Source organism: Mustela putorius, unplaced genomic scaffold (genome assembly GCF_011764305.1).
Source record: "Mustela putorius furo isolate JIRA1106 unplaced genomic scaffold, ASM1176430v1.1 tig00000081_pilon_pilon_pilon, whole genome shotgun sequence".
NCBI classification, from domain to species: domain Eukaryota; kingdom Metazoa; phylum Chordata; class Mammalia; order Carnivora; family Mustelidae; genus Mustela; species Mustela putorius.
In genome coordinates, this window is record NW_025421272.1 from 1,376,609 (window position 1) to 1,392,634 (window position 16,026).

At 58.3% G+C, this 16,026-nt stretch overlaps 2 protein-coding genes across 21 annotated transcripts in view; one reads left to right on the forward strand and one right to left on the reverse strand.

Moving 5' to 3' along the window:
• The window catches only part of SFI1 (SFI1 centrin binding protein), a 98,072-nt gene extending 95,337 nt beyond the window's left edge, over positions 1 to 2,735 (forward strand). For 10 of the 11 annotated variants that reach the window (XM_045066474.1, XM_045066441.1, XM_045066510.1 and 7 more), the window contains 5 exons: positions 59 to 163; positions 261 to 492; positions 1,763 to 2,097; positions 2,335 to 2,446; positions 2,529 to 2,735. In XM_045066474.1, the coding sequence (XP_044922409.1) occupies positions 59 to 163; positions 261 to 492; positions 1,763 to 2,097; positions 2,335 to 2,446; positions 2,529 to 2,633 (889 nt within the window). In that variant the 3' untranslated portion in view covers positions 2,634 to 2,735. The remainder of the gene's footprint in view (positions 1 to 58; positions 164 to 260; positions 493 to 1,762; positions 2,098 to 2,334; positions 2,447 to 2,528) is intronic. The other variant, XM_045066598.1, reaches the window with a different exon arrangement.
• Positions 2,684 to 16,026, reverse strand: part of PISD (phosphatidylserine decarboxylase) — a 43,827-nt gene continuing 30,484 nt past the window's right edge. The window contains exons 1-9 of one of the 10 annotated variants that reach the window (XM_045067260.1): positions 13,133 to 14,057; positions 11,803 to 11,865; positions 8,897 to 9,118; positions 7,201 to 7,366; positions 5,616 to 5,852; positions 5,286 to 5,424; positions 4,960 to 5,106; positions 4,559 to 4,719; positions 2,684 to 3,978 (exon numbers count right to left, since the gene is read on the reverse strand). In XM_045067260.1, coding sequence (XP_044923195.1) covers positions 3,754 to 3,978; positions 4,559 to 4,719; positions 4,960 to 5,106; positions 5,286 to 5,424; positions 5,616 to 5,852; positions 7,201 to 7,366; positions 8,897 to 8,949 — 1,128 coding nt within the window. In that variant the 5' untranslated portion in view covers positions 8,950 to 9,118; positions 11,803 to 11,865; positions 13,133 to 14,057 and the 3' untranslated portion in view covers positions 2,684 to 3,753. The other 9 variants (XM_045067173.1, XM_045067113.1, XM_013063472.2 and 6 more) reach the window with 9 other exon arrangements.

The following is a 16,026-nucleotide window of genomic DNA, read 5'->3' on the forward strand; positions in this document are numbered from 1 at the left end:
AGGGGTGGGACTGGATGCCCTAGGTAGGCGAGAGGACTAGGCCTGTTTTTCTTCCCAGCAATGATGCCCGCTTGGCAAGAAAGCAGCCTCGACGCCCACATTTCCTGCTGGAGCTGGAGCCGAGCCAGAGGCCCCTGGGGTGTGGCACCCTTGGGGGGAAAGGGTATATGGTGTGGTCCTAGGGTGGGTGGCTTCCTTTCCTTCCTGCTTCTCAGGCCAGGTACCAGGGCCTGACCAGCTCCTGTTGTCCCTCTGCTTAGGCCCAAGGCACCACAGGAATGTGACTCAGGCATGGCCCAGCCAGCAGGCCCTGCCCTGATGAGGCCTTTCCTACCAACGGCCTGGGCAGCCCTGGTCCCAAGCAGCCCCCTGCCCCAGCCCAAGGCCCTGCTGAGTCACCCTGGCCCAAAGCTGCCCCCCGCGTTGAATACAGGCCCAGAGCTACTGCCCCCTTCATCCTTCATGCCATGTGTGGCGGAAATCCCTGCCAGGGTAAGTCCTCCTAGTCACCTGGGGTCTTGTTCTTTGGTCTGGCCTTCAGTGCTCTTCTCACACTCTCAGTGCTGTAGCCACAGCAGTACTCACTGCTTCCAGAGCACTACCGGCTCAGGGAGATGGAGAGAGGCCACTCATGCCTTAACCAAGTAGAGGTGCCCCTGCCCTAGGAACACAGTAGGGAAAGGCTGCTGGGCCCCTGCTTGTGAAGCTCATGTCGCAGAGGTGGGGACCAAAGAAGAGCGCTGGACATGGATGCAGACACTGCAGATTACGAGGGTCCTGCAGGCCCAGGGGAAATACTTGGATGCTCAGTAGAAAGCGATGGGGGCTGGTTGGCAGCCGTGATCCCATGGGCCAGCACAGGGTGCCAGGAGCCAGGATTAAGTCGTGACTGTGGCTGTGGGCAGAGCCCATTGTGGGAGGCAGGCTAGGCAGGACCTGCTCCGATGGGTTTGATAAGGGTGAGCAAGGAATCCAGGATGACTTTTGGACTTCTGGCTTGAATAACTTCAGGAATAATGAGTTCCTTACTGAAAGAGAGAAAATGGGGCGGAGTGGGGGGCGGGGTAGAGGCCTGCTTGGGATAAAGCCTGAACAGTCTGTCGTGAACCTGTTAAATTTGAGATAAAGCAACAAGATTCTGAGTGTGGCCCTTGGGAAGGTGATGAGGGCTGGGGAGCAAAACTGAGAGTCTGCAATGTAGTTGTTGAAGGTAAACCCCTGGGAACCAAAGAGGTCACCTTGGAGAAGGTGGCGGCTCCCTGGGGCATATGACAGCCAGATAGAGGAGTCTGGGCAGGGACAGCAAGGGGGTGCGAGAAGGCACAAGTGCTCAGTAATAGAGGAGACAGTGGCAGAGTTGGGGTCCCCCAAGAGTTGGTGCCCAGAGAGCTGGTCGAAGGTCACCAGTAGAGGAAAGGAGGGTTGGGGATGTGTGGTCTGACCAGGACAATTGCCCTGGACCACTTTTCCTCACTGAACTGCAGGGGCACAGCTCAGAATGAGATGGGGGTCAAACAGCTGCTCAGGATGGGCTGAACCAGGCCCTAGGGTAGGGGTGGGACTGGACTGCACAGGTGTGGGGTGTTCCTTGCGCTGCTTGTGCAACTTCCTCAGGTCTGAAGAAAGGGGCAGGGCCAGGCCTGGCCTGGGTGAGCTGGTCAAGTCCAAGACCTCACCCCCCCAGACCCCTGTAGTGGGCGACCTGGTGCATCTCCCCCAGTCTTCCTCCCTGCTTCTGTGTTCATCTGTTCTCCCTTTACAGGTGTCTGCACAACCCACCACCCCTGGGCTGACACACCAGGCCTCACCATCCCCAGCCAGCGTCCCTCACTCCCGCCTCCTGCTTCCTGGGGACTTCACAGGCACGGGGCCTGGGGCTGGCTCCACAGCCAAGTGGGTGCACCTGAAGCCTGACAGCATTGTAAATGCTCAGGTCACTCCCAGTACCTGGGATCCCTCCACTCAGCCCTGGCCTAGCCGCAAGGGTGGTCCAGATCCAGCTTGTTCTGTCACCAAGAGCCACATGGACCTGGAGGCTGAGCTTGAGAGTATCCAGAAGCAACTGCAGGATTACCAGACCATGAAGCAGAACCTCTCGTAAGACCCAGAACCACCCCCCGCCCCGGCTGTTTCCCCAGATCTGGCTGTGAGGGTCCTTGGGCCCACCCAAGGTGCTTGCACAGCTGGGTGGGGGAGGGGGGGGGGGCTGGCAAGGGAACTGCACTGCCCTCCTCGAGCCTCCCCACCCCCAGAAGTAGCAGATAGGCTGCTTCCCTACCTGGAGGCAAAGCCAAGGGCCTGGACAGGCTGGCAGCATGTGTCTCCCTCCGGCAGGTCCTGCCAACGACAAGCAAAAAGCCTGCGCCGGTGGCTGGAGCTGAGCCAGGAGGAGCCCAGGCCTGAGAACCAGGAAGCAGAGCGGCAGGTGCAGGAAGAACTACAGGAGGTGAGGCCCCAGGCAGCCCTGGCACAGTTTCCCCCTCCCCTCCCCTGGTCCCCCACACAGCCTCCCCGCCCCCTCTCCCCAGGTGGAGCGGCAGATCCAGCAGCTGGCCTCTGAGCTCCAAGCCCAACGCCAACCCATCCGTGCCTGCATCGCCCGGGTCCAGGCCCTGCGGCGGGCTCTGTGCTAGTCATTGCCCCAGGGAGGCCTCAGCCCACCTCCAGGAACAGAACGCAAAGCTGCAATGAGTTTTTTTATTTCAAAAGGTTGCAATTAAATGAATTACTGTTCAGAAGTCTCCCACTTTTCATACAAAAATACTGTGCTACTGATACAGTTGAAAGAGTTCAAATGGCTTCTCCTGCAGGAGAAATTCACAGCGTCCCCGGGAAACCTGAACCCTGCCCCCCCCCCACGTCAGTGGCTCCCTAAGGACTATGTACCTGTTACCTGGGGACAGGTGTTATAGGCACTGACACCCCCCCCCCCGCCAATACACCAAGGCTCTTCTGCTGCCAACACAAGCTCCTGAATCAATAGCAGCAACTTACCATGTTTCTGTGGGTCTGGATATGGGGGGGGCGTCCCCCCCACACCAGGCCACCACTACCTGCCTGTCCATTCACTCTGGACCCATTTGGGGGGATGGGGGTTCAACAACTGGTCTTGCCTACTAGAACGATGTCTCGCCAGCTCTGGAAGGTCACTCACTGGGGCGTGTAGAGCGCCACCCCCCTCGCTCCCCCTCAGAAGATGCTGGCGGAGTCAAAGATGATGTGTTCACAGCCACAAATGCAAGGAGATAGCTCTTCCCAAACAAGTGGGGGGTGAATTGGGAACAGAAAGCGGTTGTGTTAAAGGCCACATGGCGCTGCTCTGGGGGCAGCACAGCCTGGTCAGTGCAGGGGCGGCAGGGGGGGAGGCTGAAAAGCAATGATGAGAGCAGCAAGAACAGAAAGAACCACCCGTCTTACAACAGAAATCAAGACCAACGGAACACCCAGCCAGGAGACGCAGGGTCTCCAGTTTATACAATAGGTTAAAAAGAGTCTCCAAAAGGTAATCTGAGATCATCTTGACCTGCATGTTCTCTTTAGATGGGAAGAGGAACAATATAGGTCCAGGGCCAATAAGGGCTCTGACCTCACCCACACCTCAGGACGGTAGGAACTAGTCACCCAGGTCCCGCCTGGTCGGGCCCCATAGCCCGGAGACTGTCCCCTCCCTATACAGCCATGGAGGCTCACCAAAAAGACTTTCCCATTTCTGTTGAGAAAGCTCCTTCAGCAGCCGACGTCAGGAAGAAGGCTCTAGAGGGAGCCCAGAGCCTCTCCGAACCGGATCTTCTGTCCCGCTTTCAGCTTAAAGTTGAAGTCCTTGGGGGCCTCAAAGATGAGCACAATGGTGGAGCCCAGGTTGAACTCGCCCAGGTGCTCGCCCTTGCGCATAGGGATGCCCTCCTTGTTGGTGTGTGTCACGAAGCTGAAGTCATTGTAGGAGCCCTTGCTGTAGCGTGGGCTGTTCGTGTGCAGGTCCTGCAGGAGGCCCGGGGTAGAGCATGTGGAGTCTGCTCCTGGACCCAGAACACCTCTGTGCTGCCTGTCCCTAACCCAGCCTGGAAAGGGAGCTGGGCACAGCGACTTGACCCATAAGCCTAACCAGAGAGTCACCAGTAGAAGCTGTGAACTGGGACCCGAGGGGGACCCAGGGGATTCAGACCCCACCCTTCTCTAGCACCCAGAACAGGCAAGGGGCAGCCCTGCCCCCCACTTCTCAGGGGAGGATGGCCACTAGCCACCCCCCTTGGACACTGGCTTCTGATCAGCATGCTCCACTCTGAGCTCCATATTCCCCTTGGGTTCCCAGCAGAAGCAAAATACAGACTGGGAGGTGAACCCCCTCCCTGTCCAGCCATTTCCAGATAAGCAATGATAGCATATAGGGGTGGGGGCTGGCAGAGCAGGGCCAAGCCCCTACTGGGGGCAGCTGTTCTACAGAGCCGGGCCTGGCCAGGGACACGCTCTTCTAGAACTTAGTCTTAACGGATCTGGCTCCATGGGAGAAGGGGTGGGGGAGACACCAAGTGGCCCAGAACTTGGGCCTGACTCTGCTTACCCTGTCAAAGTAGATGCGTATAGAGCCCACGTTGGTAGCCCCCACAGCCGTCAGCGAGAAGAAGCCGTGTTTCCAGTCCCCAGTGAGGACCACCCGCTCGTTGTGGCAGAAGAGCTCTTTGATCCAGCGGGCCATACCAGGGTTCACAGACATCAGGGAGCCTGTGGGAGCAGAGACACTGCCTTTCCCCACCCAGCAAGAAGACCAGCCTCCCAAAGCCCCCTGTCCACCTATATCCTTCCAAATGCAAAGTGGGCTAGACCCCAGACTGCCCCCTGCTGCCCTCATGCTGCCAGACTAAAGCAGTCACCTCACAGCCTCAGCACTCCCAAGTGTGGAGCCTTGGTCCCTTGACACCAAAAAGCTTAGGACACCAAAAAAATTGTAAGGCTCTGGCCAACCTGGGAAATGGCGCCGGTGGGAAACGGTCCAGTCAGTGGGGGAGTGGAAGCAGTGGTAGTCCCCGGGGGCCAGGTAGATGACACAGTGGTAGAGCTCATTCCCTTCTCTAGTGACCAGCTGGTTCCTGAAGGAGCCGCAGGGGGGCGCTGCAGGAGGCAGACATGAGGGCCAGCTGTCAGACAAGCACCTGAGCCTGTGCAGTCTGGACATGGGCTTCAGGGAGGCCCCAAAGCTCCACAAAGCGATTTGTAGCCCTTCCCTCCCTGATGACCAGCCCAGCCACGCTGCCACAGGGTCTCAAGGCTGCCACCCGGCAACAACCCACCTGGTGGAAAGGACAGATCATCTGTGGAAGTACGTGGGCCCAGGAACGACTCCAGCGAGTAGGTGACCCCCTTCACCTGCTCCACCTCGCAGTTCTTCACCTGCCCGAAGTTCAGGATCTTCCCATCTGAGGGGCTGATCTGGAAGGGCCAAGAGAGGCTTGCTACCAGGGAAGCAGGGGGACTTGGGGCAGGGTCTCCACCTCCCTGGGGGCCCCAGCCTGGGAGGAGTACCCATGCGCCACCTGTGGGGACTGCTGGGACTGGTTGCCAAAGGCAAGGGCAAGAGTCCCATTTCCGGGGGAGGGATGGAGGACAGGGCCAGGCCTCACCACGCTGTGCAAGCCACAGACAGGCCGGGCCTGCGGCTTCAGCTTGCGCCGGAAGAACTCGCTAAGGTTGCGGTAGTGGTGCAGGTCCTCCACGGCGGCCTCCTTCATGTTCACCCCAAAGGTCCAGATGTACAGGCTATAGACAGGCCGGCGCAGCCAGTGCGGCAGCTCCACCTGGTTGAGGCGGCCCCAGGCCCGCGACAGCAGGCGCGTGGGCACCGACTTGTACAGGGCCACCTGTGGGCCACAGGCAGGCAGATGAGCAGATGGCCCCGCGTGCCCCCCAATCAGCCACCCACCACCCCCGGAGACGTGGGCACCCTGCCACGGCTTTGTGATGTGGTTGTTGCCCACTAGGAACCAGACTGAGCTTCCCAAACACTCCCACAAACTGAGTACTGGCCAAGACTGACACAGTGACTTAAACCCAGTGGTTTCAGTCACTTAATACACCAATAGCAACTGCCCCCATCCCCAAGAACAGACTGGCCCGCGCAGTCTGGTCTTCCCTCTTTAGGAAAGGGAGGGGGTGAACAGCTCTGCTACCTGCACCAAGAGGCTGTGGCAGAAAGGGGCAGGAGCCCCCGGGGGCATGGGAAGGTCTACAGCCCAAAGCACTCGTTCTAATCTGAAGAGAAGGCAGAGGAACCCCCCCCCCCCAGCAGGTGCTCTGGACCACGGTCACCAGGGGCGGGCTGCTAGGGCTCTGAGGCACTTTACTGTGAGGGCACCGGGGGCTGCTTCCTGGAGGCAGAGGGGACTGGGCCCGGCCTCCCCCAGCACCCCCGCTATCTGCTGGCACCCCCAGCCAAACCCTCGGGCCAGGCGACCTGGAAGAGGATGCCTTTCAAGCCTCAGGTGCGGCTGCCACAGCAAAACCCGCCTCTAACTGGCAGCTGCTGCTTGTCAGCCCAACCCAGACACCAAGTCCCTAGGGTGTAAAGGCAATTTCATTCCAACTTTAAACACCTCTACAGTGTACTGAGTGAGTAGTGGCCCAAACTCTTCCCAGCTGACGCTCGTGAGAGTCCAAGGTTCCCTGTCTGGGGTCAGCCTGCCCAGAGAGCCCAGGGCGAGGGAGCCAGGCAGCCAGACAGCCCTCAAGGGTGCGGCGGCCAGGTCGCTCAGTCACCCAGCACTGCCTGGGGCTCCCAAGTCCATCCACACCCTAAGGGGCCCAAATAGGCATTAGTCCTCCTCAATCACCCTCTGGCACCCAGGAATTAATTTGCATTTCTCTCAAAATCACCTCTAAGCTCTCCTCTGCCCAAACACAGGAAATCTCCCAAACACAGGAAACCATTTTCTGAATTCCCAGTATAGGTTTCTTCCAGAAGCAGAGCCCCCAAATGGCACAGTGCAGGCAAGAAAAGGCAGTGCAGAGCAGGCCATCAGGGCCACCAGCCTGCTTGGACTTCCCAACCAACTTGCCTGTCAAAATGACCATCCCCAAGGGCTCAGCACCCACACCATCAGCTCTAATCTGAAAAATGTCTCCTGCGTTTCTGTGGGCCCGGTCCCAACCTTAGGCCTACCCCTGGAGGGTAGGGAGGGGGAGCTGGGCCAGCAGCCTGTGGACACTTACCCTGCTCACGGGCCTCCATCCCACCCGGCTGAGCGGTCTGAGGGCACCGAAGGGCAGGAGGTAGTAGAGGACCGTCAGGGGCCAGGAGCGCAGTTTCAGGGCAGGTCTGGACATACAGCTCAGCTGTCCCAGCCTCCGCCTCAGAGCCAGCTGGGGGAAGTGCAACCTAGAGAGCAGATGTCCATGCATGGCCAGGTCAGCTGGCAGGGTCTGGGAGGCCCCACCCCGCCCTCAGCAAGCCTGCCTTGAGGTTCCTCAACCCAACCCCAGGCTGAGGTGGGGGCTCATCTGCCTTTGCTCGGCAGACTCCCATCCCAGTCTCACCCACCAGCCTACCAGTTAAGGGGGACTAGGAATCGGGGGCAGCACAGGGAAGATGGGGTGCACAGCCTGCATGCCAGCCCCCCACTCCTGGGGCCGGCTGTGGCCACAGGGCCCCCAGGGGGAGACAGTTGCAGTCAGAGACCCAGCGGTGCAGCAGCACACAGCAGCGGGGCGCGACTGCAACCGCTGCACGGTAGCATCTTGGAGAATCTCTTCCTGGCGCTAGGCCTCATTTCCTCATCTGATAAATGAAGGGATTGGGCCTGACAAGATCCCAAAGGAAAAGCCTAGGAACATGCACCTGCACACACAGCATACCCTGAACAGCTAAAGCTCCATCCACCTGCCTGGTCTTTCTACATCAGATCAGGTTCTCCAAAGGAGACGCAGAGGCTGGTGGGGGGAACCCCCTACCAGCTCTCAGAACACATCCCAGGTCTGCTGGGGCCACACACCTGAGCCAGCCCCCTCCTTTCGGCAAAGGTCCCCACCAGCCAAATTCAGTGCATCCTGCACGGGCTCAGCCTCGTGGGGATCTTAGAGGTGGGGTGGGCATTTCTACCAGAACCCTGGCTTCCAGAGACACAGCAGACCCAAGTCCCCTGGTCTCATGCCTAAGCACTAGAAAATGCTCCTGAGGTCCAGTGCAGCCACCAGGCAACCACATTCCCATCCACTCTGGGAAGGTTCCCAGGCCTCAGTTTCCTCATCTGCGCAAAGACTGCATTCAACTGGATAATCTAAGGCTCCCATCTGCGCCTTTGTGCTCTCAGAGAAGCGCGTCCTGTGCCCCTAGTTGCTGAACAAAAGCAAGGAACAAAGAGGCATCTCAGCTGATACTAAAAAGAAAAAATGGGAGCACCAAGCTGATGGCTGGGATGGCCATGGAAGACGCTTCTTCCCACAGCTCGCCAGGCTCCCTGTGTTCCTCTTCTCCCAGCCGACCCCACCGCACCCCACCGTATTTTCAAAAGGTCTTTTAAGGGGGTGGGGACCAAGCAAAGCTGAATAAATCCCTGCTGTCCCCAGGGCTTCCCCCACCCGCCCTGATCACTGCAGAAGCCCAGGGACCAATCCCAGAAGAGCAGCCCCTCTCCCGGAGCTGGGGGGTGGGGGGAGAACCGGGGTGGGGGGCCTGGGAGCAGCAATCAGGGTGCAGCAGACACAAGGCCACCAGCCCACTCCGCCTCCCCAGGTACCTGAAGCGGGCTCTCCGACTCAGGCCCCCCGGGCCGGGCCCCTCCAGCCTCGGGGGCTGATCCCCTGGCCCCCGGCTGCCACCTCCACCACGGGGCCGCTGGACATGAACTCTGACCTTCCGGAGGTTGTGGCGGGGCACAGAGGGGTTAGGACGGGGCCGGCAGCATCTCACCATTTCGCTGCTGCTCCGAGCTCAGGTCCTCGCCGTGCCTCTGACTGACACATGGTGGGCGGCGCCAGGCACACTCGCCTTTGTTTCTCCTCCTTCCTCCCTTCCCCCCAGCCAGGAGCTTCTGTGCTGTCACCACTCTGGCTGGCCGCCTGGTGGCTGGTGGGCCTCTTCCCAGCGTGGTTGGGTCCCGCTGGCTCACGGGGCGCAAGTTAGAGGTCGGGGCTATTGCAAAGACAGGCACTGGTCACACCAGCTCAGGAAGCGGCAGAGGCCTACCGCCTGGGACACAAGCCCCTGCCTTCCGCCCACTCTGTCCCTAGGCTTGGCCACCTGCCTGCTCCAGTGAGCTGATGGCAGGGAAGGGACCAGACGCTTATGAGCCCAAGAAGTACAAGTGGGAATCTGAGAGCCCTGTGCTCCAGGCGGGCGCCCAGCGTCGGCCTGTCTGCAGCTTGGGCAGCCCCTCCCTCCCCAGGACCTGACCCATTTTCCATTCAGGTGACGAAGTAACATCTGAGGAATGAGAGAGCAGGAAGGCAGGAGAGACACAGAGGGTGAAACGATGGACATCTGACCTGCTACAGCTCTCTCTTTGCTGCCCCCCAGGCCTCAGAGCCTCCCATCCCTGATACCAACCCCCACAAGCCCTCCTCAGCAGATGAGCACACACACGACCTGACCTGAAGGAAAACCAACCAGCACTGAAGCTCCCCCCACAATCTTTGCTTTGGACAGCACTTTGACTCTGCCTGGCGATCTGGGAGGACACGCCCAGCCTCCACAAGGCCCTCACAGATAACAGGGAAGGAGAACAAACATTCCACAGTTGTTGCTGTCTAAACCCAAGGGGAGTCAAGGCCCCACCCAGCCTGGCCTCCAATCCCAATGGCAGGCTACAGGGGACGGTGTCCGCCACCATCGTTAGATGCAGAGATGCGGGCCCCAAGAGAAGCTCCCAAGGCGGAGAACTGACCTGGCCGTGGATGCAGTCCCAGGCCAGTGCTGACCACCCCCCACCCCCGCCACAGCCAACGGACTCACAGAGCAAGAGGCCCCACTTAGACATGACTCCACCCACACTAGTGAAATGTCTGATGCCCCAGCAAAGCCACCTCAGCCAGAGGTGAAAAGGCTAGGCCCTGGAGGTTAGCGTTGAATCCCTGGAGCGCAGTGTGCAGAGGGAGACTGCACTGGGTCAAGAGACTGACAGAGGTCCAAAAGCAAAGCATGGATTTCCAGCCCCCACCAAGGAAGTGGCAAAGCCTGGGCAACCCCAGGCCCAGACCCCTCCAACAGAGATCATCTTCCCAGGCCACTTGCCTGGGTGGGCAGAACAGCTCACTGAGGGTGAGCCAGGTGGGATGGTGCCCACCACCCAGTTTCACCAAAAAGCGGACTTGGACATAAACCTCCTCCGCCCCAAGGGCCAGGCCCAGGCCCAGGGACCCATGGACACCCCTGTGTCTATGCCCCACCAAGGCTCAGCCTCCTAACTTTCCCATCCATACCAGTCAGATCACCTCAACTATACTACCCACATACTGAGCACACACCCCGCCCCTCCATGACCCACCAGGCCATGGGGGTCCCACATTAGTCCCTGTCAGCTCCCCAGGAAAACAGGCCCCAAGGGGGGTCAGGCAGGTTGGGTTGGGCACAGTGCTTGGCTTCCCAGTACTCTTTCCCCCACTCTAGAAAACTCGGAATGAATGCACCCCTGGGATTCACAGTGAGGCCTTGTGGGAGAGGAGAGGAGCCCCCATCTCCTCTTACCCATTTTCCTCACCATCCTATCACACCAGGCAGCAGCCACTGCAGCATGCGGCTAGAAAGGCACCTGCCAGGACCCAAACACAAACCTACCTTGGCCCCAAACCTCCAGTCCTTAAAGCAGATTCCTGTCTGTGCTTCTCCCATTTCATTCACCCCAGAGCCTCTGGCCTAGGGACTTGGCTAGAACACACAGCCCGTCACGGCAGTGCAGGCCCAAGTTGTTGCTATCCTAGAGACTCTAGAAACTGCCCCGAAGGTCCGGCAGAATGTCTTCTGCCCTCCATCCTGTCTCCATCACCACTCTACTTACTCTCTGGAAATGGGACAGGGACCAGACTGTCAGGCTTCTTCCAAATCACCATGCATGGGCCAGAAAAGTTCCCCAGAAAACAGACATGAATTCACCTGTCCCCCAGGGAACAGGCCTGGCACCCTCTGTTCAGTTCAAAGCTGCAGGATGGAGGGAAGGGGCTCCCTAAGGGTCATTCCTTCCTTCCTGATTTCCAAAGGCTAAGCGCCACTTCCTAGGCCAACAGTGCTCCTGCCCTCCCCGTTTCAGTGCCCGACTTCCCCCCACACCTGCAATGACCTTGGAGCCCAAGCCAGAACTTTGTTGCTCTCCCGCTTGCTCTCTGGCTCCCTGGAGTGGGATGAGGGGCTCAGGCCCAGATGAGGAATCTGCCAGAAGCATACCCTGAGACCAGGAAGTACAGACAACCTCCCTCACTCCCTAGTCTCAAGAACACTCTGTGGAGAAGAGTTGTGAGCTGTGACCAGTAAGAGTTTAAAGTTATCATAAGGCCTAAGGGCTGGCGACAATGAGCAGGAGAGCTCAGAGGCTTTGGTAGGGTATGGGGACAACTCAATTACTGCAACCCTGGCAGTCCAGCTGGCCCTGAGCTGGGAGAGGCCTTGCAAGTCATAGGTGCTCTGAGGCTATCAGTTTCTTCATCTGGAAAATGGGAAGGGTCAATCCTCCTGCTCACCGCCTACAGGCTCAGATCATAGCAGCGACCCTGGTCCAGAACTCTGCTCTGTTCAGAAACACCATGCCTCACTTCCACCCAAGACCTTGGTGCAGCCTCATCCCCTGGACCTGAATCCCAGCCTCTCACCTCTATTTCCAAACTCACACTCTGGAGGAAGGAGGTTCACTCCCACTGACGAGATGAAGGCACAGGGTAGAGGTGGCAGTTCTGAAAGAGCCCAAACCACAGTAACAGTGGCTGCCCCTTTGAGGAGAAGCAACAGCCCAACAGGACCAGGTTGAGGGGAGGGGTCACCTTTGTCTGGATGTCCCATTCAGGGGGTTCAACTCAAGCAATGCTCAATGTCCCCATCTACCCCTCACAGCCTGTGATGAAGGCAACACTACCCCCTCAGTGGAATGGAACATTCCAACTGAAGTCAGATGGACAGACCCAGGCCAGTTACCCTTGCTAGAGGTGTGGGGGCAGGGGACTGCGGGAGGCAGGCTCCTGCCTGGTTCCCTTGGACTTTGGTGGATTCAGGTTTGAGTTTTGGCAAGTCCAGGAAGGCAGGGACAGAGTCGGGACTGTTTGCCCCCAACAAGTACTCCCTGAGCACCAAAGGCCTTGCAGCTAGGCACAGGTCCTGCCAGAGACACTGAGAAATTTGCTCTTGCTCCCTGAGTGGAACTCTCACTGGGTGCCAGGGTCACTCCTCCTGAAGTCTCAGCAGATAGCGAGCCTCAGAGGCCTCAAGTCCTAGATCTACCTGCCTGCCTTTCTGAGCCCACTTTCACCCCAGAAGGCAGGTCAGGGTGGCTTTCCTCCTGCAGCTCACCTGAAGCACACACAGGCAGCTGTGTCCAGGGGGGCCACCAACCCTTCCTCCCTGTGTTCCAGGGCTAGAAGCAGACAAAACTTCAAGAACTGGGAAAAGGGAAAATGGATTCTTGCCAGGTGAAACAGGCGAGCCATCTTGGGGAAGCTTTGGGCAAGAGAAGAGGAAGCAAAGAAAAGGACCCAGAGATGCTTCTTTAAAGCCAGAGGCCAGGGAAGGGGAAGGGAGGGGAGGTACTCCCCACAGCGTGGGGCTTCCTTAAATCTCCCAAATGAAAGGAACCCTGACGCGGGGATGGGGCTCTGCGAAGGGCAGCATGTCATCCCCTCTCCGCCCCTTGGGTGAGGAACTGAGAACACCTCCGGTCCCACCCAGGAACAGGGCCGCACTGAGGAAATCACCCAGAGCTCCCCGCGCGGAAGGGGACACAGAGCCCCAGCCCAGCCCTTTCGGCTGGAGGGCCAGGAGATGCTACCAGACGCGGCGGAAATGAGCTCATCCTGCGCGGCCCGTGACCCACCATGTGGGGCAGGAGAAACCCACAACGGGATGGAGACTGTGGGGTGGGCTCTCCGGCCCAGGGTCCCGCAGTTCCATGGGGCGCCGGGCACCCATGACGCCCGCTCCAGGGCGCCCACTGCTCTCTGGCTCACTCACCCGCAGGTGGTCCCGTCCGGCGGGACTTCAGGGACCGACTCTCAGGGAGGTGCCGCTCGGGGAGGAAGCCTCCGCGGGCGGGGACTCGGGTCCAGCCACTGAGGCCGCCGGGGGCGGGGACAGAGGGCGGACACTGGACAACGGCAGACAGACGGCTCCTTCCTCCCGGAGGGCGGCGCAGCCACCCCGCCCAGAGCCCCTTTAAGGGGAGGGGCTGCGGCCCAGGGACCAACCCCGCCGGTCACGGGATTTCCCAGGCAACACCTCCTGGGCCGGGCTGAGGGCCTTCCTCCCTGCCCACCCCCATCTGGGTAGTCTCAGGCCTCCACGTGCGGCTTATCTCACCCAGGGCCAGCTTTCCAAGACTGAGAATGCCACCCCCAGCCACCTTTTCTGGCCCTTGAAGCACACACACAAGGCATCTAAGTCTGGCTCTTTCTCACACCCCATCCTGAAGGTACAAGCTGCCCCTACCCCCACCCCTGCCCCCTCTTCTCCACTATCATACAAAACTCCTGCCACACAAAATCTGGCAAAGACCACGGAACCAGACCCAGGAAGCAACGTCCCCTCTGGCCTCGGGCTGTTTAGAACCTGTGCTGCCGGCGGGGACAGAGGGGGATGGGGGGAGAGATTCCTATAGTTGCCTTTCTACCCCACTAGATAGCAGGGCCCAGCCTGGGGAGGTCAGCACCCTATCCCCATGACCACCAAGCACTTGCTCCACAAGGGATGGAGAGAAGGAACCAGCTTAACATTTTCTAGGCAAGACAGTGTCTGACGGGAACACCAAAGAAAGGGTATGGCAATCGGAAGCCAGATTAGCATCTGGTAGGTCAGCACCCCCTTCAATGGTCAGAGTGCCTCTGAAGGCTCAATCTTGCCACTCTAGGGTACTGATCAAAGGTACATCCCCCTAGGGGAGCCTGGGTGGCTCAGTGGGTTAAGCCGCTGCCTTCGGCTCAGGTCACGATCCCAGGGTCCTGGGATCAAGCCCGCATTGGGCTCTCTGCTCGGCAAGGAACCTGCTTCCTCCTCTCTCTCTGCCTGCTTCTCTGCCTACTTGTGATCTCTGTCTGTCAAATAAATAAATAAATAAATCTTTACAAAAATTGTAAAATAAAAAGGTACATCCCTAGCTTCTTATGACCACGAAGAATCTGGTTTCTTTCTTTCTTTTTTTTTTTTTTTTTAAGATTTTTCATTTTTATTTATTTATTTGACAGACAGAGATCACAAGTAGGCAGAGAAGCAGGCAGAGAGAGAGGAGGAAGCAGCCCCTCCGCCGAGCAGAGAACCCTACTCAGAGCTCCATCCCAGGACCCTGGGACCACGACCAGAGGCGAAGACAGAGGCCTCAACCCACTGAGCCACCCAGGTGCCCTCAGAGGATTTTATTTTTAAAGCAACATTTGGAACAGGAAAAAAGAGCCTTCTGGCTTGTAAAGAGATGGGCAGCTGGGCCCAGGCAGCCTGGAAAAGGACATGGTGCTGGGCAGACAAAGACCCACACACCTGTCCTCCTCATCTGGCTCTATCCCAGCAAATGCTCTGTGAAAAGCTACAGGTCTGGAATGCTGCAGTGGGGAGGCCAGAAGACAGTTAGGGTCCCTCCTCATGGACTTCCATAACATTGGATACCACAATGCAGAGCAGGAACAGGCCAGCAGGGATGCCCTATGTCTAGTTCCAGCACCCTGGGGTTCAGGTTCCAGCACAAGGCTGGTGAATACCCAACATGGGCTGTACCTGGCAGCTCCCAGTCTGGGCCCACAGCTTTCTCTGAGACTCAGCGAGACTTAAGAGACTCCATTCTCACCCCAGAACTCTAAGCACACACACCATGGAGCCTGGATAAAAAGCAGTTAAAGCACAAGAGGATAACACAGAATCCTGGCAACACTAAATTCCAGAACCAGAAAGATCCTGGAGGACCATTCTGACTTCCCCAAAGCTGCCACTACTTCCAGACCAGGTCTAGTCCAAGTTACACTCGGGGGAGGAAAACAAAAGCCCGGGTTCTCATTTGCTGAGCAGCCTTTGGAGCACCAATGCTCTCCCTGTAAAATGAGGAACACTGCTACTCTATGTCTACCAGAGCTCCTTTATAACCATTCTAGGCCTCTTGGGCAGACTGGTATTTAGAACTCATAAACCAGCCCCCAGGTCTGTCCTGAGATCAGCCTTCTAGCATGACTTCCACCTCACACGTTTCAGTAAGGAAATGCCTTCTAGATTCCAGACAATAGTTAATAATGATTTCTGGGAAAAACAAAAACCCTTTGGTAAGTTTACATTCCCACCCCGAACGAGGTCCCTTCCAACCACCCTGCTGGGACTCCCCTGTGTGAGAGTGCCACCTAGTGCCACTTCAAGGCTCTGCAGGCCTTAGGCCATTTGGCCATGAGCACCTGAGGGCAGGCGTCCCAGGTGAGTCAAGCCACTGGAGCTCCCTACAGACTGAACTTCATGCACTGCTGTGCCAGGGGAAGAGTAATGGTGGGGCAAGGGTGCCAGGTGTTCTTGCTAATTCTCATTTCCTGGGATCCAGGAGAGGCCTCCTGAGGAAGACCACTAATGGCTGGTGTCTCACATCTGGCACAGAAGTCATGAGCAAGTAAGCGCCCTCACAAAAGTCTGGCCAAGGAGCCAGGACAAGCATGAGATGCCCTAGGAGATCTCTTCATCTGAAAGCTTCTCCCAGCCCTGCCAAACTCCCCCCTCAAACGTGAAAATGTTTCTTAGCAGTCCCACCAGCAGCTCCTGGAAGAGGGGGCCCAGAAGACCGGTGGTCTGCAGCATGATCAAGGAAACAAAGTGATTTGTGGAAGAACAGCCTAGCAGAAAGCTCCACACAGGGCCCTGAAGATGTCTGAGTCAGCCACCCTGGACTC